The sequence below is a fragment of the Spinacia oleracea genome, chromosome 3 (genome assembly GCF_020520425.1).
Source record: "Spinacia oleracea cultivar Varoflay chromosome 3, BTI_SOV_V1, whole genome shotgun sequence".
Lineage (NCBI taxonomy): Eukaryota > Viridiplantae > Streptophyta > Magnoliopsida > Caryophyllales > Amaranthaceae > Spinacia > Spinacia oleracea.
Window position 1 is genome coordinate 17999446 of NC_079489.1, and position 21882 is coordinate 18021327.

General features: G+C 37.7%; 5 protein-coding genes across 7 annotated transcripts; 3 read left to right on the plus strand and 2 right to left on the minus strand.

The window, feature by feature from the left end:
* Positions 1-2474: 2474 nt before the first annotated feature.
* Positions 2475-5567, minus strand: LOC130469529 (probable disease resistance protein At4g27220). The gene is made up of 2 exons (XM_056838874.1): positions 4977-5567; positions 2475-4859 (listed from the first exon to the last, which is right to left on the minus strand). The coding sequence occupies exons 1-2, from the start codon at positions 5565-5567 to the stop codon at positions 2475-2477; spliced, it is 2976 nt and encodes a 991-aa protein (XP_056694852.1).
* A 33-nt stretch (positions 5568-5600) lies between these two features.
* LOC110785423 (putative serine/threonine-protein kinase) lies at positions 5601-10091 on the minus strand. Its single transcript, XM_021989865.2, has 3 exons — positions 9840-10091; positions 8442-9644; positions 5601-5740 (listed from the first exon to the last, which is right to left on the minus strand). Exons 2-3 carry the CDS (start codon positions 9529-9531, stop codon positions 5628-5630), a joined length of 1203 nt encoding a protein of 400 aa, XP_021845557.2. The 5' UTR covers positions 9532-9644; positions 9840-10091; the 3' UTR covers positions 5601-5627.
* A 1258-nt stretch (positions 10092-11349) lies between these two features.
* LOC110785422 (putative receptor protein kinase ZmPK1) lies at positions 11350-16382 on the plus strand. Of its 3 annotated transcripts, XM_056839326.1 has the most exons (3): positions 11352-12765; positions 13994-14265; positions 14450-16382. In XM_056839326.1, exon 3 carries the CDS (start codon positions 14523-14525, stop codon positions 16254-16256), a length of 1734 nt encoding a protein of 577 aa, XP_056695304.1. In that variant the 5' UTR covers positions 11352-12765; positions 13994-14265; positions 14450-14522; the 3' UTR covers positions 16257-16382. The 3 variants fall into 3 exon arrangements, with proteins under 3 accessions (XP_056695303.1, XP_021845556.2, XP_056695304.1); XM_056839325.1 differs by having other exon boundaries at positions 11350-12765; positions 13886-16382; XM_021989864.2 differs by having other exon boundaries at positions 11350-12765; positions 13994-16382.
* On the plus strand, positions 11736-12983 carry LOC110785376 (putative serine/threonine-protein kinase). The gene is made up of 2 exons (XM_021989807.2): positions 11736-12699; positions 12802-12983. Exons 1-2 carry the CDS (start codon positions 11736-11738, stop codon positions 12981-12983), a joined length of 1146 nt encoding a protein of 381 aa, XP_021845499.2.
* A 3146-nt stretch (positions 16383-19528) lies between the features above and the next one.
* LOC130469530 (uncharacterized) lies at positions 19529-21640 on the plus strand. The gene has a single exon (XM_056838875.1). It carries the CDS (start codon positions 19529-19531, stop codon positions 21638-21640), a length of 2112 nt encoding a protein of 703 aa, XP_056694853.1.
* The last annotated feature ends 242 nt before the right edge of the window (positions 21641-21882 follow it).

Here is a 21882-nt window from a genome sequence, read left to right on the forward strand (position 1 = left end):
TTTAATTATTTATTGCTAGATATTGAAAATTTTAACTCTAAAATAAGTTAAACAAAATTTTTTAGAATATAAAATAATTAAAATGTATAGGTTAATTATCACACCCGAGTTTGACCCGTCCTTGAGAGTGACCCGATCTGAATTCTATTTGATCTGATTATTATCCGATTCAAACTAAGACACGAACCCGAAAATAACTGTGTTGCAAACCGACTTAAACCCGACTCGATAAGACCCGAACCCGAAATTATCTGCTACAAACCGACTTAAACAAGACCCGATAAGACCTGAACCCGAAATCAAACCTGACCGAAATGTAACCCGACCCGAACCCGACCTGAACCCGGGATAGGAAAAAACCAGATATGACCCGACCTGAAATCGACCCGACCGAACCCGAACTCAACCCGAATGAAATATTGACCCGACACGACCCGACCTGATCATGACCCGAGACTCGAGATGACCCGACCCAAACCCGACCCGATGACCTATTTTGACAGCTCTAACCCTGGTGTATATGTTACTCCCTCCGTCCTTTTATCTTTTACTACGTCCCTCCGTCTTTTTATCTTTTACTACGGAGTAGTATTTTATGCACGCGATGTATGCGTGGATTTTAAAATGCATGTAAACCAACATTAATAAATCAATATTTATTGTCGTAGAATGATGACGGAACACCTCTTTATTTTTTTCTCCAAACAGTATTTTAACCAATGGTTTATACCTATTGGAAGATTTCATCACAAATGCATAGTCGAAAAGTTAAGAAATTAATTTGTTAAAAGTAACTACTCCCTCCGTCCCGGAATACTCGACCCGGTTTGACCGGCACAGAGTTTAAGGAACTTGAATTGACTTATTTAATTTAATAGGTAGTAGTTGATAATGGGGTATTATTTTAATATAGTTAGTGGGAGGTGGGTTAAGAGGTGGGGTTGGGGGAGAGTAGGGGTTGAATTTTGTATTATTTTTTGTATGGAGTAGGGGGTAGGTGGGTTAACATGGGTGGAGTGAGAAATAATATAATATTGTTAGAATATTTCCATTTTTAGAAACAGGTCAAGTATTAAGGGACGACCCGATAAGGAAAACAGGTCAAGTATTCCGGGACGGAGGGAGTATACAATCTAATTTGTACGTGATTTTTGTTGTCAAATAAAAGTTATGCATGTTATTCATCACGAATTTGGTTTAAAAAATACTCGCACCGATTTGACCGGTACGGAGTTTACACTTGAATTGACATATTAATTTAATAGGTGGTAATTGATAGTGGGGTGTTTTTTTAATATAGTTAGTGGAAAATGTGTAAGAGGAACAGTAGCGTATCCAAGATGTTTAGGGTGTTGGGTCACCATCGTCCACAACACACAATATATATTAAAAAAAAAATATATCGTCCCAAAAATAATAAATATTTATATTACAATCAAATACCTACAAAATTATTCAATTATTTTCTACAGCTTTTATGTGAATGTTAGAAATAAATAACTCAATTTAAGAGAACAGGTATTTAAATAACTGTTCTTTAGATTTGAATTGAATACAGCAGGCCGTCTGTTACTCGATTTTAAGTGACCTGTTACTTTAAAGAACAAGTCTTATAGATTTATCACAAAATATGGTAGTTATAACCGTTGTCTCATGTGCAGGATTAGGTTTTTCTAGTATAATATAAGAGACCGGCTCTATGATATAACATCTTAGATACCTATGGTTTTTTTTCAAAGTTTCGCTGGGTCACGTCACTCACGTGACCCACCGGGGCACTCTGTAGTTCCGCCACTGAAGGGGTAGTGGGGGGTGTGAATTCTTAAATGATTTTTTTAATAGGGAGTAGGGGTACAGGTGGGTTAGTAGGTAAGTTTGAAAAATAATATAATATTGGTAAATAAATTCCATTTATAGAAGCGGTGCGAGTATTAAAGTAAAACCGAAAAGGAAAGTGGTGTGAGTATTAAGGGACGGAGGGAGTATTTCACAACAGTAATAAAATTTTTGGAAAGTTTTGTATATATATTAATTTTATGGGAAATTAAAATAATGCAATATAATAAATCAAACATTTTTAACGTATGATTTTGAATTGCAGTTCAATGATAGTATCCAATTTATATCATTAAACATAATTTTTTAAAATTATTTATTTAGGTAAAAAGTTAAATCAATTGTTATATGAAGAAATCATTTACAAAATATATTTTATTAACTTTTATGTAAATAATTATTAAAAGTATTACAAAAGAAAAATATATTTACGGAGTAATAATCATCGTGCGTTGCACAGGTACTAAATTAGTATTGTAAAAATTTAGGACAGAGAATAATGTTGAGTCATAACACCCACTATAAACATAGTGATCATACCAGTTGTATAACCACTGAATTTTGTTTAACTCAGTCTGTAGAAATTCAAAATTGGTTTGCAGAGGTTACCCCTGTATATATGTTGATATATCTATTCTTTACAATTCATCAACATGGAGTTCGGTCACGTGCTTGAGAAGTCTTCTTGACAGTTCAAGATCGTCCCACTCTAAAGAATCCCACCACCCTTTATCTGCTGCTATTTCTTTAATGAATGTGTCATCATACCCTTCCATATGAAGATTTCTGAGCTTGGGACAATCGTAAAAGCTGACGTACTCCAATGGAGGCCACCGGGTTCTCCAAATGCCGCACATCTCTGGTAGATAATGAAGTTTTAATACTTTCAACATATGAAGCGGAGACAACTCAAGAGCAGAAACACTGTCTACATCAGCATACTTGATCTCTTTGACATCCTCGTCTTCACTCACAACATATTTTAGGGATACACAGTCTTCAATCACCAACTCCTCCAAATTACGGAGAATATCAAGCATGGGGCAAGTAAGAACATAGCTCAATTTTGGACAAGCATGAATCGATAAGCATCTTAACCTAGCAAAACTTCCTGCTGCAATATAACCAACCCAAATTCTTTTTAAGTTCCAGAGGTAGTTGATACTCAAGTATTCTAGAAAAGGAAGGAATGCACTTCGCTGGTCTTGACTATCCAAAATTCCTACCAGCTCCGGACAATCCCTTAGTATGCAAAATTTTAAGCCATCAAAGCAGTCAATTCCAAATTGTGATAGATTGGAGATGTTCAGGTGATGGTCTAAGTAAAAAGAAGTAGCTCGTGTCAATACCTCTACCACCGGATCAGGTATACTTTCACCATTCACAAATCTTAAACATCTTTGACCTTCGTTGTACAAGAGTTCTGCATCATTTGAAACCAAAGATACAATACGTTTGAAATCATGTCCAACAATAAAATTGAATTTAGCCAACTCTCTTGCCTTCCACGACTGGCTTGTATGCACAAAGTGCTCGAGATTTTCTACTTTTGGGAAGTGAAAATAAAGCACATACAACTTCAGGCTACTGATCTCATTCGTGATACCTGATGCACTCAATGTCCAACGTCGATCTCCAGGATAAACAAAAACACCAAGTTCTCTAAGCTTAAGGCTCGAAATGATTCCATCTGATACCAACTTTGAAGGCAACTTATTGTATTCACAACGATTAATGGATCCATAGAATGAAACTCTCAACTGTTTCAGGCTTTCTAATTTACCAATACTATCAGGCAAGTGGGTTACCTCGGTACCTTGAAGATCAAGCACCTTCAGAGATTTATGAAATCCAATTGATGAAGGAAGCACAAGCAAGCGCTCACAATCTCGCAGCAGTAAGACTTGGAGGCTTTTGAGTCTAGAAAAGGAATCAGGTAAAGACTTTATTCTGGTTTTGGAGAGATTCAGAATTTTAAGAGTAGACATGCTGTCAAAAAAGGATGTTGGTATCACCCTTAAGGAGCTGTTTCTTTGAAGGAACAATGCTATTAAATTATAGCATCTTGGATTGCTTGGAAGACTTGACAACTCATTATCCATCAAGAACATCATAGTAGCTTGCTCCCATTCTTCAGGTGACGGAGATTCCTTCAAATGAGCACCAGCTCTAGTCAAGTATTTGTGAATTCTAGGCATCTGGATGCTGAATGAATCGAACTTGTCAACCAGCTTGTTATTGTTAGCCCAGCTACTTTCGTGAAAGGATCGATCTTCATCCTTATCTGATTCTGGAAATCTCATTAATACTTGATAACCTTCTATACCTGATGAAAGGATTTCCAATGCTGAATCCCTGACCACATTGTGCATCTTAACCATTAGACCGTCATCATTAGCCTCTAACAAAGAAGCGTTTGTAAGACGCACTACAATATCATGTCCCTTTTTATAAGCAGCCACTGTCGACCTACCAACTAAGCCTTCACTAATGAAGCGATCTACCAGCATGGAACTATCAATTTCTTTATCTTGTTGAAACAATGCGGTGTAAAGAAAGAAATTCTTCACGTCACGAGCTTTCAATCTATCATAACAATATTTTATGTGCGGGTTAAAAAAAAGATGATCATTTGTGCTAGCTGTATCACCTGACTGAAGATTTCTCAGTGCAAGCTTCCATTGTTCAATACTGTTTTCCTCTCTTAAGGCACTTCCAATGGCAGAAATTATCACTGAAGAGCCATAGCATTCCTTGGAAATAGCTTGAGCGTAGGACTTAATTTCTGGAGAATCAATTATATCTCCCAGTTGACAGTAAAATAATTCCAAAGCTTCCGCATCAGAGAGAACCTCCATTTCTATCTCCCTATCAGCCATGACATTGCATATATCCAGAGACCTAGTAGCCAATACCAACCAACAACTATTCTCTGGATCAGGATTTGGTATTCCAACTTCATGCAAGTTAATTGATTCCCAAACATCATCCAAAAGCACCAGAAACTTTCCGTCTACTAGAGCCTGATGAATAAGATGTGAAATTTCATGCTCTGAGCAGGACTCTTGTACATTCAATGACAACTGTTGTACAATCTCATCTCGTACATGTTATTGATGAGCAAACCTGGGGACAGTCACAAAAAGGACTTGGTCAAACAACTCCTTTGTTGCAGAATGATGGAACAAGTTTTTTAGCATGGTAGTTTTGCCACTACCCCCTCTTCCATAAACACCTATTCTTCTGCGATTAGAATCCTGAAAGGCTTCAAAAATCTTCTCTAGAGTACAATGAATTGATCTCTTCATATTAACTTTTGGTAGTGAAAGAACCTCCTCTGTTCCACTGATTTCAGCCTGAAATGAAAACCTGTCGACTGCTTCATTCTGGACGCAATTGTTAATTTCCACAGATGAAGTAGCCCTTACATCACTTTTCATAGCAATTTGGCCAAACAGAAACTCTGATAAAGATGGTTCGCTCATTTGAAATTCAGCTTCTAGATCATGTGACATCTGCGAATGCTCTGTTGTCTCGAACGCTTCTCCAGGGACATGAATATCAGTACTTACAGTTGAAGGGCTTCCATTGTTAGTACTTGGAGAAGATGGGCTGACAACTTCAGGTTTCAATGCATTTTTGTCACCTGGTCCAGGTACAGAAGCTGCAGCAGAGATGTTTGCCTCAATAGATCTGTATAATTCAGTTTCTAGATCATGTGAAATCTCCATTTGTTCTGATGCACCAGAATGTGTGTCAAGGTCACTCTCTATTTCTATTTCGCAACCACGTTATGTCCTACTGATTGATTCAGTAGCTGGCTGACTTGGAATCCTTCTTGTCGTGGTGTCTGCCACTAGAAAATCTTGTTTCCTTCTAGGTACAGGAGTTGAAGAAATTTTATCTGTAAAAGTAGCCATATTAGGAAAACAGAATAAGAAATTAACTGTATGTCCCAAAATCCAGAGATATAAATGAGCCTCAATACCAAACAGCAATTTCAGCATAACAACACTATTGTGGTCGTCAAACCAAAGCCATATCCAGAGACTCAGTCCCTTTGGGACAAAATGGCTTTTAACCACGAGCTATATGAATGTTTATATACTCAAAACTTGATAATAACAGATTTTGGTACGATTTAATTAGCAACAGTTGCATCATGCATAGCAGCATAGGCAGGTTACTAGACTTACTACCATTCCTTCATATAAATGTTCATTTTATATATATAAAAAAAGAAAGTATTATGTAACACCTTTGAAAAAGGAGTATAAACATAAGAGAACAAGTTCTTCTGTAAAGGCAAGTTATAGATTAAGCCATTTCCTTCGAACCTCCCAAAAGTCCCCGCCGCATTAGCCCATAATGCCGCCAAAAAAGGTGACATTGTCCCACATCAAATCAAAAGACAAAGGACCACCTGAACAGACACCAGAGTAAAAATCTGATTTTTTTCAGTTAAGCTATTAAGCAACAAATCTGATTTTTCAGTTAAGCTATGACACAATCCCACTTGTTTTTTGCTAATTAGATCTGGAAAGCTGATTTCTAATTGGCTGAAGGTAAGAGTTGTAAGTTGTAATTGATGCATGCATTTCCTTATGGATTACTCCCTCCGTCCCAAAATTATAGTCCTGTTTTCTAAATCGGGCGTCCCAAAATTATAATCCTGTTTCTATTTTTGTCTATTAAGGTCCCCACTTTCTCATGTACCATATTAATTAAAAAATGCATTGAAAACACAACAAAACAAAATAAGTACTATATTCCACTTTCCCTTGTACTATATTTTTCTTTCTCATACTTTATTACACTTTTCCATACAAACCAATCATCATTTGTACGTTATTATACTTTTTTATGTACTATATTCCATTTTTCTTAAAATTCGTGTTTTTGGTCAAACGGGACTATAATTATGGGACGGAGGGAGTACTTGAAATAGGAGAATATGGAATTTAAATGTCTGATGAGTACTGTGTCATTCATTGTTTGCACATACCACAGTAGTCATTGATGAAGTGTCACATTATATGTAGCTACTTATACATGTATACTTGTATAGTAGTTTGAGTTATAATCCGTTGTATTTTTATCTTTATATCGACATAGGGATAAAGTAAAGACTCAGAGTTTAGACCATATTCCTTAAAAATGATCACTGAAAGAAGATCCTAGTGAATGATTTCAAGTGCAATTAGTTTCCGATAGCCAATATATGTTGTCAATTTCCACTTATACTTTCTTTAGCATGTAATTTTGTTTTGGTGGTGTTAAGGAGAACACATAATGATATTTCAAAAATTTACTCCATTTAAAAGAACAAGCACTTAGAAAACTGTGCAGCTTATCATACTGCATTCAGAAATCAAACGATCAATAAACTCAAATATAAGAGGGATTACTTGTCCAAAGTGCTTTAAAAAAGTAACAAAACTAGTCCTCTCATTTTGTTGAAAGCGAAACTAGTTAAACCCAAGCAATCTATGGTTCATATCATGTTCACAGTTTTCCATTTTTCCATATCGTTTCTGAAAGCAATTTTGGTAGTGTATTTATGGGTTGTATACGAGTTACACCTTTTGGTTCATGTTATTTGTAGACTTAGAGTATGTAGTTTGTGTTTTTTGTGTGAACAGTCAAGATGATATGTCCACCAAGAATAAAATAAGAAGGGAAGACAAAAAAAGGACATTCCTCAAAACGAACAATTGCTGCAGATTATCTGCTCACTAATGAACATGACGATATAACAATTATTCTTATTTAAAATAAGTCCCCATTTCCCTTGGACAACAGGAGTATGCCCAAAAAGCAGATAGATTGGATTATTTACTGGATACTGAAAAAGCATACTCCAGAAACTTCCCAACTACAACAAAAAGTTGACCTTAGTTATGGTCAACATGCCTTCTACAAAACTAGCCACTTAGCTCAAGCAAAATAACCCCCCCACCCCACCCCACACCACATCCCATCCAAATGGCGGAAAAGGACACCAAAAAAAGTTGGAAGAAGTCTTTGAATAAAAAAAATTCCATCTCATAAATTATGATACCCAGTCTTTGATGACATCTACCCTACATTGAGATCAATAGGTTCAATGGTCAAAGTCGAATACTAATCTCCATCATCACGACTTACAAAAAATGAGGACTTTTTCAGAAACTTCTAAAATTGTTCACTACAAATAATATGTATGAGATGATTGAAGATTTGAAATTATTTCAGAAATAACTTTTGTTCATACAAATCCAAATTATAAATGAAGCACTTATGATGATTTATGTCCTACCCATCTAACAACATGGGCTAGGTGTTTTTACTAATTACTACTATGTATGTTTTACTACTTCACTTCATCAAATTACACAATAAACTTGATTGCAATAACATTCAAAGATCATCAAGCAGACGTGAAAGAAGACATGGTTCCTAAAGCCAATCAAGAAGTCATCCTAGCAAGCTGTTATCATATACAAAAAGCAAAAGCAGAAAATGGCATTGTTTGAAATCAAACCATGACTTACGGTAAAGGCAAGCTTATATTGATCTAAATTTCATGAAGCGAAACGATTTTTTTTTTTTTATAAATAACTCACCATGACTAAGACTGCCAACTTCATCATGATAGCCAGACTGCCAAGATTGTTCCAGATTTCTTAATACCTTCTTACTGAAGTCATAACCTCCCAAGAGCATAAGCAAAACCTCCGACGTGTTTGGTCTGAGCTTTGATGAGAACTGAACACAAGAGAGTGCAACATCAATAAAGCGTATCATCTCATCCTCTGGAAAGTCAGATAAAGCTGGATCAACAATCTCACGAATCATATCAGTTTTCCGTAGTTCCAAAATCCAATCCACCAGCGTAACCCCACTGCCATCTCTCTGAAACTTGTGAACTCTCCTGCCATCTCTCTGAAACTCGTGAACTCTCCTGCCACTGATGACTTCAAGTAAAATAATTCCAAAGCTATAAACATCAACCTTCTCTGTACATCTTCCTGTAACCAAGTATTCAGGATCCGTATATACATATGATCCAGAAATTACGCCACTATATTGTGATTCATCATCATCAAACAACTGTGCTATGCGGAAACCTGCTATTTTGGGATTGAAGTTACTATCAAGAAATATATTATCAGGATTGATATCACGATGTACAAGACGACGACTAGCCCCCTCTTGAAGATAGTCAAGACCACGAGCAATGCCAATGCATATAGAAGCTCTAGTAGGCCAATCTATCGCCTCAGACTTACTAACTAACAACTGATCCAGCCTGTCATACCCAAGAAACTCATACACAAAAATCATATGATCACCCTCAATACAGCAACCGATCAACTCAACCACATTCCGATGCCGGATTCTGGACATCACATTAATAAAAGAAGTAAAATCCGAATCTCGCTTCTGATTTACACCCCCCTTTCTATGTGATAGCACTGCCACCTCAGTCCCATCTTCTAAAGTGCCCTTATAGTAAGATGTAAACCCACCCTTGCCTATAAGTGAGCTGGAGTTAAAGTTATCTGTTGCCTTCTGCAGCTCTTTCCAGGTAAACAATCTGACATTTTTTAATAGGGTATCGTCTTTAATTTCCTCTTGATTACGCACCAATTTCACTTTATAACCCCAACAGCTCCTCACACCACCCAAATCACCGAAACAAGTACCAGTCATTTCTGATTATCACTGCAATTTCTCCAATACCCAGATCAAATTCAGACAAATTCAGCAGTTTAAAGACGATGGGCTGTCCAAAATTCACATAATTTCAACGGAAATTAACTCATCTGAAAAGGAATTACAACAACAAATGAAGAATTACAAGTCATTCTGATTAAATTACAAAATAAGTTCATGCAATGAATTTAGCAATTGTTAGATTGTAAACACGAGAGCATTATATATGCAACATGGAGGATGAATTGTATGTTCTTCTCGAGTGTAGGACCTAATTTGCGTGAAAAGAACAGTAGATTATGTACCTGGAATTGGATTGAAATGTAGAGATTTGATTAATAAAAGAAAGCACCGGAGATTCCGCATCAATGACACCGTAACACACTGACTGGAGAATTGCTCGTCAAAAGTCAATTTTTGTGTAATCAGTCTGACTTAAAACAATTAGATTTTTTTTCCCGGAAATCATCCGATGTCGGAGCATTGTGTGGGGGAAAACGGATGCAGCAGTCTATGTGGACCGTGAGTGATTTTTATTTTGACTTTTCAGATTTTACAAAATTAGTGTAGCCAGGTTTTCCAAGTTTTTTTTGGTTGAAGTGTAAAAATAACTACTCCCTTCGTCCTTTAATACTCGTATTGGTTTGACCGGTGTGGAATTTAAGTCACTTGAATTCACTTATTAATTTAATAGGTGTTATTTGATAGTGGATTACTCCGTATTTTTTTAATATAGTTAGTGAAAAATGGGTAAGGGGTGAGAAGTGGGGGGTGGGAGTGTGAATGGGTTAGTAGGTAAGTGTGCGAAATAATATAACATTGGTGAATAATTCTATTTATACAAGCGGTGCAAGTATTAAGGGACGGCCCGAAAAGAAAAGCGGTGCAATTATTAAGGGATGGAGGGAGTATCACGGAGTACTACGTATACATTGCAATTGTTTATTTGATGATCGGAAAACTCATCATATTATTAGATTTAGGAATAGATTAAGCATTTTTATCTGTCACCCAAGTATGAATAAATATATCAACTGTAATAGCTTCATCATAGTATTTGAATCAAGGCCAAGCTCTTCCTACTCTTAAGAAGCACGAGGGTAAAACCATTATACTCTATGTAAAATCACATGTATATTTAAAATGTTTTAATATTATTTCACAATGAAAACACAACGAAAGCGGACAAGAAACCTCTCCTCACCTCTCCCTCTCATTATATCATTTATGTTTTACGATATAATGGAGGAAAAACATAATTTGGTCGTTGGATGTGGACCCCACTAACAATAATTTTGATGGAATTAGAATTGGACGGTGATTTTCTTAACGGAGAAAGTTTGAGTTGGATATATTAAAAAAAACCTATAAGGTACTACTCCCTCTGTCCCAAAATTATCTTCCTGCTTTCCTAAATGAGCGTCCCAAAATTATCTTCCTGTTTCTAATTTTGGCTACTAAGGTCCCCACTTTCTCATGTACTATATTAATTAAAATTAATTGAAAACCCCACCCATGTACTATATTACACTTTTCCCATGTACTATATTCTTTTTCACATGTACTTTATTCCACTTTTCCATACAACTCAATCATCATTTGTACTTTATTCCACTTTTTCATGTACTATATTAAACTTTTCTTAAAATCCGTGTTTTTGGTCAAACAAGAAGATAATTATGAGACGGAGGGAGTAGTTATTTCAAAAGTGACAACTTTAAAAGATTCGTAGAAAAAATAAATGAAAATAATGTGAATCCAACGCAACTTACCAGACTCAGTTAATGGGTTAAGTCAAATTTTAAAGTCCTGTTTTTGGGTTAAGTCAATTCTTCATTCTTCATTCTTCATTCTTCATTCTTCATTCCTCAGTTCTGAATTTCAATTTCTAACTTCCGTAGTTTCTTCCAGCCTTCCAGGTACACTATCTTGCATTACTTAATATTTTCTAACCACAATTCAATTGCAGAATTATTACTTTCAGTAGCATCATCTATTTGTCTAAGCTACTGTCATCTTGCAAACCCTATTTCACTTTGTTTTTTCTCCGATTTTGCACAAATTTAGCACAACCCATCATCATTCAACTGCTTCTGATCCGTTTTTTACATCTGGGTAGTGGGTACTAGAAATTTTTCATAATCTGTATCTGATTTGGGAAACTGGGTAGTATGAAGTGTTGTTGGGGTTATAAATCAAAGATGGCCTGTAACCATCAAGAAAACATTGAAAACGATGAAATATCTAAATTAAAAGCAGGAATTGGGGATTCAGCAATACGATTTTCCTTTAAAGAGTTACAGAAGGCAACAAACAATTTCAGCACAAAATTGGGCATAGGCGATCTTTCAACTTGCCATAAGGGCACTTTAGAAAATGGGACTGTTGTGGCAGTTAAGGTGCTTAGGCCGCGGAACGCGGATATTAGAATGTATATAGAATTAAGGGTATTGATCAATGTAATGTCCGAAATTAGGCATCAGAATGTGGTTGAATTTATTGGATGTTGTGTTGAGGATGATCATGTAATTATTGTGTATGAGTTCATGGAAGGTGGTAGCTTAGCTTCTTTATTAGATGATGAAGTTTCTAAGTTAAGCTGGCCTATGAGAGCTTCTATATGTCTTGGCATCGCTCGTGGTCTTGAATGTCTTGACGGTAAGATTCTGCATCGCGATATTAGGCCTAATAACGTACTTCTTGACAATAGCTTCAATCCTAAAATTATGGATTTTGGGATAATGCACATATTTACTGACTATGCATCAGATGAGGGTGATAGAATTCCCAAAAATATAGGTTATATTGATAGGGAATACATGACTACTGGACATATGACAACCAAGGGAGATGTTTATGCCTTTGGGGTTGTTCTCCTTGAAGTCATTAGTGGTAAGAGAGTTCCACAGTTTCTGAAAGATTGCAATGACAGTGGTAGGAGACTTGCGCAGTGTCTGCAAGCTGGCAAGAATTTGGTGGATTGGGCTCGACAACTTGGTCAAGATGGTAGTTTTCTAGAGATAATTGATCCCACTTTATCCGAGTTTCCAGAAGATGAGGTGAAACGTTTTATCGACGTTGCTCTCTCTTGTGTCCGTTTATCGTCAAACCTGAGACCAAGCATGTCCGAGGTTTCTCTCTTGCTCTCTGGAGGCCATGACTTGAGTAAGAACACTCAAAACAACCCAGCGGAGGCTTGGTAGTCCCGCACTTCTGATGACGTCAATCATAGTGAGTAATTACTTATTTTTGTTCCTCTTTATGCAGCTTGTTTAATTAGTGATGTCATGAGAGACTGCTTCTATTATAGTGGCCAGGTTGCTATTAGATGTATTAATCTTCCTTGTATTTTCTCTTTTTACACCTTAACTCTGACTGTTATACAACCATTAATGAAAGTTACAGAAGAAAATTCAGAACCTCTTACTCCAAGTAACCAGCTAAACTAAACTACCAACTGTTTTGACTCTATTAATGTAAGCTCCAATTGCTGTCATATGACTCATATCCTGTACATATTCTATCCAACTTTATAATATGGGCTTATAGAAGTAATAGAACTGTTGCATCCAGTTTTATATGTTCTGATGAAAGCATATGATAGATTAACATCCATAAAGAAATATGATTCGGGAAATAATCCAAGAATTAAGTCAACAGATGCCATAAGACCACAAATAATAGAACCTTTCCAAGCCCAGATTATGTGATTTTTTTAACATCATCAGCAATTATGTGAATAGTTTGTATGATGATTTATTTGATAGTATCTTATAATATATGACTTATGTGTAGTACTCCATAAAATTATATATTGCGTCTAAATATGTACTGTAACAGTTAATTTGAGGTACAAATGCTTATTAATTTTAATAGTAGTATGCAACCTATTCCAATTCTAGGTTCAATTTTATAAACCTGGCTGGCTTGTTTTTTTTAAAACTAAATCTCAGGTGCTTCTCATCTAGCATTTATTTAGAATTAAACTGTGAGCAATTTTGGACTGTAGGAAAATGTTGATCACAAGTTGTAAAAATTTTAATGCAGAATTTGCCTATTCCTTGGTTAATCATTAACATAAATCAATTAAAATCCTAAGCATTGTTAGCCGCCGTTAATTAAAAAACATAGTTTGGTACATTTTTCGTTTTCATACATTTAGTTTTTAAAAAGTCAAACATGGGTATTCTTGTCAAAATAAGAACAGACAAAAAAGTCAAACCTGGGATCTATTTTGGCTTGTTGCATATAAATAAGTTATTCAAGGGAAGCAGGAAAAGATATGGACCAAAATCCCATTCAATTCAATGAAAAACCAAACAACTCTCTTCTTTGTTCTCTTTGTTTTCAGCTCTTTGGCATCAGGTGTTTTAGCCAGGAATTTTCTGCCAAGAGGCTCTTCTTTAACTGTCACAGATGATTCAAACTCAGATGACAATCTCCTCCTTTCCCCTGACAGGATCTTCAGCTGTGGATTCTATAACTTCGGAACCAATGCCTATTACTTCTCCATTTGGTTCACTTATTCGAATGAACGAACCGTTGTCTGGACAGCGAACCGAGACAGGCCGGTTAACAGGCGTGGTTCGAGGCTAACTCTAAGGACAAATGGTGTGATGCTTTTGACAGATTATGATGGCTCAACAGCTTGGGAAACAAATACAACATCGACAAATGCTGAAAGAGCTGAGCTTCTCAACACAGGGAACCTTGTTCTTAAGGATAATGCTGGTAATACTCTTTGGCAAAGTTTTGATTTTCCTACAGATACTTTGCTTCCTCATCAACTGTTTACAAAGAACAGAAGATTGTTATCTAGGATTGGTCCTCACATGTTTGGTTCTGGGTATTTTAGTTTCTTTTTTGATAATGACAATGTTCTCAGAATGATTTATGATGGTTCTGAAATTTCCAGCATTTATTGGCCAAATATTGCTTTTGGTGTATTTGACAATGGTAGAACAACTTACAACAGTAGTAGGATTGCAATGCTTGATGATATGGGAGCCTTTTCTGCAAGTGACCAGCTATATTTCAGTGCTCTAGATGTAGGTCCTCGGACCAAAAGACGGTTAACGATGGATTTTGATGGGAATTTGAGGATTTATAGCTTGAATGAATCGTCTGGGTTATGGAACATAACATGGACAGCAGTTGCAAAACCATGTGAGATCCATGGTCTTTGTGGTCGAAATGGGGTTTGTGAATATACGCCAGAGCCAAAATGTAGTTGTCCTCCTAGCTATGAGCCCACTGATATAAGTGATTGGAGCCAAGGGTGCAGGCCGAAATTTCGTAGACGTTGCTCTAACTCTGAGTTTGTTGAGATCTCCCACGTTGATTACTATGGGTTCGATCTCAACTTTACCCGACCTGCCTCGTTTGAAGATTGTAGAAACATATGCTTGGAAGATTGCCGTTGTCAAGCATTTAGCTATAGATTAACTGGTGAAGGAATATGCTTCACAAAAAGTGTCCTTTTTAATGGATTCAAGTCTGTTAGTTTCCCAGGTAGCATATATCTTAGAATACCAAGAAGTGCGCAAACATCGATCCCTGCATTTCTTAATGTATCTCGTCTTGATTGTGGGAGCGGACAAGGCAGAATAGTAGTATTGCCGAACACATATGACACCACTAATCAAAGATTCAACTGGGTTTATCTGTATTCATTCGCTATTGTCATAGGCACAGTTGAAGTAGTCCTTTTAATAGCAGGGTGGTGGTTTCTTTTTAGGAAGCATGGTCTTTCAGGCTCGTTGGAAGATGGATATCGTGCCATTTCAAATCAGTTTCGGAGCTTTAGCTACAGTGAGCTAAAGAGTGCAACGATAAAATTCAAAGAAGTTATAGGAAGAGGAGGGTTTGGTACAGTTTATAAGGGTATTCTGGAAGATGAGAGAGTAGTTGCTGTAAAGAAACTAGAAAATGTAGTCCAAGGAGAGGATGAATTTTGGGCAGAAGTGAGCACAATCGGTAAAATCAACCATATGAACCTTGCAAGAATGTGGGGCTTTTGTTCAGAAAGGAAGCACAAATTGTTGGTGTATGAGTTTGTGGAAAATGGATCATTGGACAGACACTTGTTCTCAACCAAAACCGTTCTTGGATGGAAAGAAAGGTTCAAAGTTGCAATAGGGACAGCTAAAGGCTTAGCTTACCTTCACCACGAGTGCCTAGAATGGGTTATCCATTGTGATGTTAAACCTGAAAATATACTTTTGGATGGAGATTTTGAGCCGAAAATTTCAGACTTTGGGCTAGCAAAGTTATGTCAAAGAGGGGGTCATAATTCATCAAAACTGACTAGGATCAGAGGCACAAAAGGTTATATGGCTCCTGAATGGACAATCAACCTTCCAATCACTGCAAAGGTTGATGTGTATAGCTATGGAGTTGTTATCCTAGAGCTTATAAAGGGAATTCGACTGTCGAGTTGGGTGGTAGATGATGAATATGGCACAGAGGAAATACCAGAACTGGTAAAATTGGTGAGAATAGCTAAAAATAAAATACAGAATGGAGAAGATTCATGGGTTGAAGAGTTGGTGGATCCGAGATTGGAAGGACGCTTCAGCAGAGACCAAGCTGCTATGATGATTGAGGTTGGACTTTCATGTGTGGAGGATGATAGAAATAAAAGACCAACCATAGAATCAGTTGCGCAAATGCTTGCAGAATGTGATGACGATATTCAAATGTACACTACGGGCTTTATGTGACTCCAACTTTTCTCTCTGTAGCTTATTTATAGGTGTTTATGTAGCATATAATACTTTCAGATTTGCAACTGTTTCAGCTTTCAGCGTGCTTGCTGTATATAATACCAAGTATAATTCATTGACAAACTTTGGCGATATTGCATTCTTTTGTTAGTATAAAACAGGGTATAGGTAGAGAATGCAAATTAAAATAGAGGTATATACGAAGTATTTTGCAAGCTCACAAATAAGGAGTACAAATTAACAATATCGTTCATAGGGCAAAAATTAAACTGGGTTCAGCTCGAACTAGTAGGATGTTGGTGTTGAGGTTGAGGATGATCGATCATGTAATTATTGCGTACTATTTTACCATTGTGTTTTCTCTTGAAAATTGGTTTCAATACAAAATCAGTTTCCGTTCACACAAACGGAGCCGTTACCTAACTACTAATCAACCGTTTCTTGTACTCCGTAGACTTGTTTTAGCTGCTGTCATATCCTGTTACTTTCTACCAGGAGACTGTTTGTATCTAGGATTAGCATTTATGTTAGTTTCGTGGAGTTCCACAAGAGGGCGGGTGAATTGATTTTTGCAGTTTAATAAAATTATATGCGATAAGGAACAGAAACAGCAAAATAGAGCAAGCACAATTTAGCGTGGAAAACTCTCTAGGCCCAATAGAGAGGAAAAAACCACGGCCCCTTTGGGGACTTAAACACTTCTACTAATTAGGCAAAACAACTCAGTTTCTTTACAAGCCTAATCTACTCGGGCCACAATCTGTAAATCACCTCAGATTACAGATGACTAGGAACAACCCCTCGTTGTTCCCTTCTCCCTATGAAACAATCCCTCAATTGTTCCAACTCACTGATCTCTCTTGAGATCTTTCACTCTTGCTCTAGTAAGCCTGACTCAGGCTTAACATACATCAATTCAACTTTAATAAAATACGGAATAAATAAAAAGTAAAGTAGATACGAAGATACAAGACCTACCAACCAATACTGCTCTAACTGGGAACAGGAACAGACTCTTAAAAATAAAGACTTTAAAGGTGATACCTGAAAGCTCCGGTTAATGCTAATGAGTCTGATAAAAAAAACTCGAGATGATCTTTTTGGTATATTTATAGTGATTCTGTGATTTACCCTAGAATCCTAGATTCCTAATTCTAATCAAATTAGGACTTTCTTAAAGATAGAATTCCATTAAGAAACTATTTAATCTTTGAACAGGTTTTACACCTATTCGGATTCTACTTACCATATACCTAAAGATTTTAGTCATCTTCGAACTCTTTCCAAAGATTATCTTTAATTGTTACCGAGTTAATTTAATCATATTAAAACTTCTTTTAATACGGATAATCATTTGGTCTTACACCTAGTATATTATGCTAACTCTAAGAACTTAGGTGATGACTCTTTAAGACTACTGTTCCCAGACCTAGCAGTATGATCGATATAATAATCTTGTACCTTTTCGTATTTACCATATACTTCCTAATGCTTCATAGAAGCTTAATTCTTGCAGCTTCATTTGTAGTCCTTGACTTTGCCAACTTGTTCTATTTCTGCTTCACGGATTAATTTGACTTGTTCTCTTTCCTTCAAGGCTGCTTCATTTGTCAATCCATATTGAGAGTAGCTCTTTCACATATAGACCTGTCATTCTAGATTATAGAATGTAAGCACAAATAAGCTTGTCATCATCAAAACTCAGGGATCAACAATTTAGCACTCATTAACATCCAAACATGATTAGCAAATATTACAATTGAAAATGCTGAATATTGTAAAAATCAAAACACGCGAGTTAAAACAAACTCCAAGAATGACACATGTCACTTCCTGGTGAAAAATATTCCCGCTAAAACTTTTTTTTTCCTAAATTTTTTTTATGGAAAAGATTCAGTATATTTAACTAGATTTTATCATTCCCTATTTATTGATCTTCAATATAAATTTTCAGCTATAATATTATTTCTCAAAGAATAAAAATTTATTCATCATAAAATATATCATAACTTTATTAATCTTTTGAAAATTTGCACTTCAAGATCTTTTGAGTTAAGTATAACATTGAGACCTATCTTTTGGTATAAATCACCAATCAGGACCTTTGATTTTTTTTTACACCGATTAGGACCCGGAATAAGAATTCTGATCCATGTTAACCAAAGGTGAGTTAAAGTGGGCTCCACGCTACAGTAAAGTCGTTATTTGGTGCCTGTCACAAGCATTGGGAAGATAACATTGCCTTCCCAACACAAGACGCTGCGTTTCATTATTTTCAAAGAATAAGCAGTATGCAATTCATCTTCTCCTAGCTTCTTCCCGCTCAATTCATCTTCCTCAACATATCTTTAACTCAAAAATTCTCCATTGTCAAAGAATCAAGCGGGCTTCAAGAGCTACAAGACGAGAAAATCGCAGAAAATTCACACGGATTATCAAAGGTATGTCCTTTCCCTCAAAAATTGAGTTTACTTTTCCTGGGTATGTTAGGGTTTAGGGTTTGAAGATGCAAGTTCAATTTTTTTTGGCGATTTTCTGTGTTTAAGCTTTGTTTATATGGTTGTTGGTAGATTAATCCATAAAGTCATAAACTTAGGCAAATAAATTATGAATTGGGTGTAATTGAAAAAGTGTTTAGAGTTTGAACTAGTAGAACAGGGGTAAATTGTTTAAGTGATTAGTAAATTGATAATCACTAACTTTAGTTGTGTTTTGGAAGGGAATTGTACGGAGTAGAAGTAACCTAGCAGATCATCCATGTCACAGCAGACCATCGGACATCTGATAAGACAGATCAAGCAAAGCAATCGCAGGAAGTACCTATTGAAAGTACCACAAGTCCTCAAGAACCGCACAGACCCTCAGGTCTGCGGGGAAATGACCTGCTAGACGACAACATAGATACGTCGTTAAGCAAAAGGACAAACAACAAGTACATCACTAGCATACACGCGGCAACATCTGAATAGGCCAAAGTACTGAATAGTACGCCTATAAATACTGCCGTCCCCATTCATTTGCGGACACGTTCAATACAAGTACAATTCTTAACCCTCTCTACTTTCTCTCTCTAGAGCATTATCTCATTTGCTGACTTAGGCATCGGAGGGGGTTTCCTCGGTTAAACCCCCGAGGTTAGCTTACGTTCGTTCTGTCTGACAGGGCAGCATCACCAGGCAGGGCTCCCCCAGTTCCACACTCGGAACAAGTGGCGCTAGAAGGAGGGGACTTCCCAGACCTTGCTTCTAAAAGACCTACCCTCTCACACAATGACTGAGTCAAGCGAACCGATAATCCAGCAGATAGAACCACCCACCTCAAAAAACAACCAGAGAACCACAAATGTACCCTTGTTCGGCATGCCTCAGAGTCTTGGTCCGCCAAGAGAGACACCACAACCCAGAGCTATGGCAACCCCCAGCCAGGGCCAGGGTATCCCAATTCCAACCAGTGCCTCACTAGCACGATTGGGGGCACAGTTCTCACCCGACCAGATGCGCACAGCAATAGAAGTCCTGACATTCCTTACTCAAACAACCACACAAGCCCAGGTCATGAGAACAGCCCCAGAGGTTGAGGTTGAGCAGAGGAGAAAACGTCCCAGACCCCAACATAGTCCGAATGTTTGGAGGAGGAATCTGCAGCAGGACATGGAAGGGGCTGATAATCAAGAGTATGAAGCAGAGAGTATCACACCAAGCAGAGCTCAACCCCGGGCAAGGACTGAACAAGCACCCAGTCATAGACACCACTTCGTGTCAGGTACGCCCAATCCCATCCAAGCAGTAGTTAAGCCTGATAATTCTCCCTTCTGCGATGAAATACTCTCTGAAAGAATGGAAAAGATAAAAATGCCCACCTGCAAATACTCCGGAAAGACAGACCCAACGAATCACCTCTCTGCCTTTGGGGGACACATGATGCTATATAGCAACACAGACTCTATGTGGTGTAAGGTCTTTCCTTCCACTCTAGAGGGGATGGCACAGAGTTGGTTTGGTAAAATACCCAAAGGCACCATAACATCTTTCCGGCAGCTAGCTATCTTGTTTCGCACCCAATACGTGGCAAACATTGCCAGAGAAAGGATGACAGGGGAGCTGATGTCAGTCATCCAGGGGCCTCAGGAATCTCTGAGGGAATACATATCCAGATTCAATATGGAGGCGTCGAATATACCCAAGTTGCAGCAAGAGGTAGCAGTCCTGGCCATGATGACTGGTCTGCGGGATGGAGAGTTCAAGAGTTATCTGGGCAGAAAATCATTCACAACCCTGGCAGAGGTACTGGGAAAGGCAAATGAATTTATAAAGAGTGAAGAAATTGGCAGAGCAACCTCACGTCGATATGTGGCAAGTGAGAACAATTACGGTAGTCAGAGCAAGAAAGAGCCATACAAAAAAGAGTACCCAGACAGAAGAGAAAACCCACAGCCAAGAAGAGACTGGCAGGGACCAGGCAGAGGCAAAGGTAACGAATTCAAAACTGAAAAAAGGGGGAAGTTTAATGAGTATACCCCCTTAGTGGCATCCAGAACTCAAATTTTTGCCATCAGCAAAGAAGACGAGAAATGGCAGAGACCTCCCAAAATGTACAACAAGTACAGGGACCCAAAAAAGTACCGTGACTTTCACAGAGATCATGGCCACCTCACAGAAGAATGCACTCATTTGAAGGATAATATCGAAGATCTGATCCGGAGGGGATACTTGACTCAATTCAAAGCAAAAAGCTCGTATAGCAGGACCTATGAGAACAGAGATAATGATAATAGGTCCGACAGTAAGAAGGCGGAACCCAAGCAAAGCTATCCAGCAGACCAAAAGAGAATGGGCGACATTTTGGTCATAACAGGAGGGCCAGTTTACGCAGGAACCACTGTTAGCGGGGCCAAGGCCAGTGTGAGCGAATTCAAACACCAGGTTAATTACCATAATTCTGGCAGGTGGCCCGCCCCTCCAAAAATCCCGCAGTGCACTTTCACAGAGGAGGACTGTAAAGGCATAATATACCCCCATGACGACCCTATGGTATTAGCCCTGAACGTAGCAAACAGAAAAATCCACCGTATTCTGATAGACGGAGGTAGCTCTGCGAACATCTTGTTCTGGCTTGCTTTCCAAGAGTTGCAAATTGATGAGAAATACGTAAAGCCAGTCAATTACCCAGTAATCGGATTCACAGGAGCCACAGTGATACCAGAAGGGATAGTCAGTTTGCCAGTGCAGATTGGCCAAGGGAAGGATATCAAGGACATCATGGTAGACTTCATGATCGTGAAAGTCCCCGCAGCCTACAACGTCATTCTTGGCAGACCATTCATCTATGACAGGGGCTGTAGTCTCCACTTATCACCTCACCATGATGTATACGACAAATGATGGCCGCTCAGCCAAGGTCAAAGGCAGTCAGGAGCAGGCTAAGAAGTGCTACCACACTGCGCTAAAATAACCACCCAGACCCCCACCACTGGCAGAAGAAGAACTTCCCCAATCTCGAAAAAGAAAGAGAGCAGAGCGCAAAAAAGACAAGTTGTTAAGCATGGAAAACTTCGAGCATCGGGAGGAAGGTCTGTTGGAACCCACGTCAACTGACGAAACTGAGGAGATAGAATTAGAGGAAG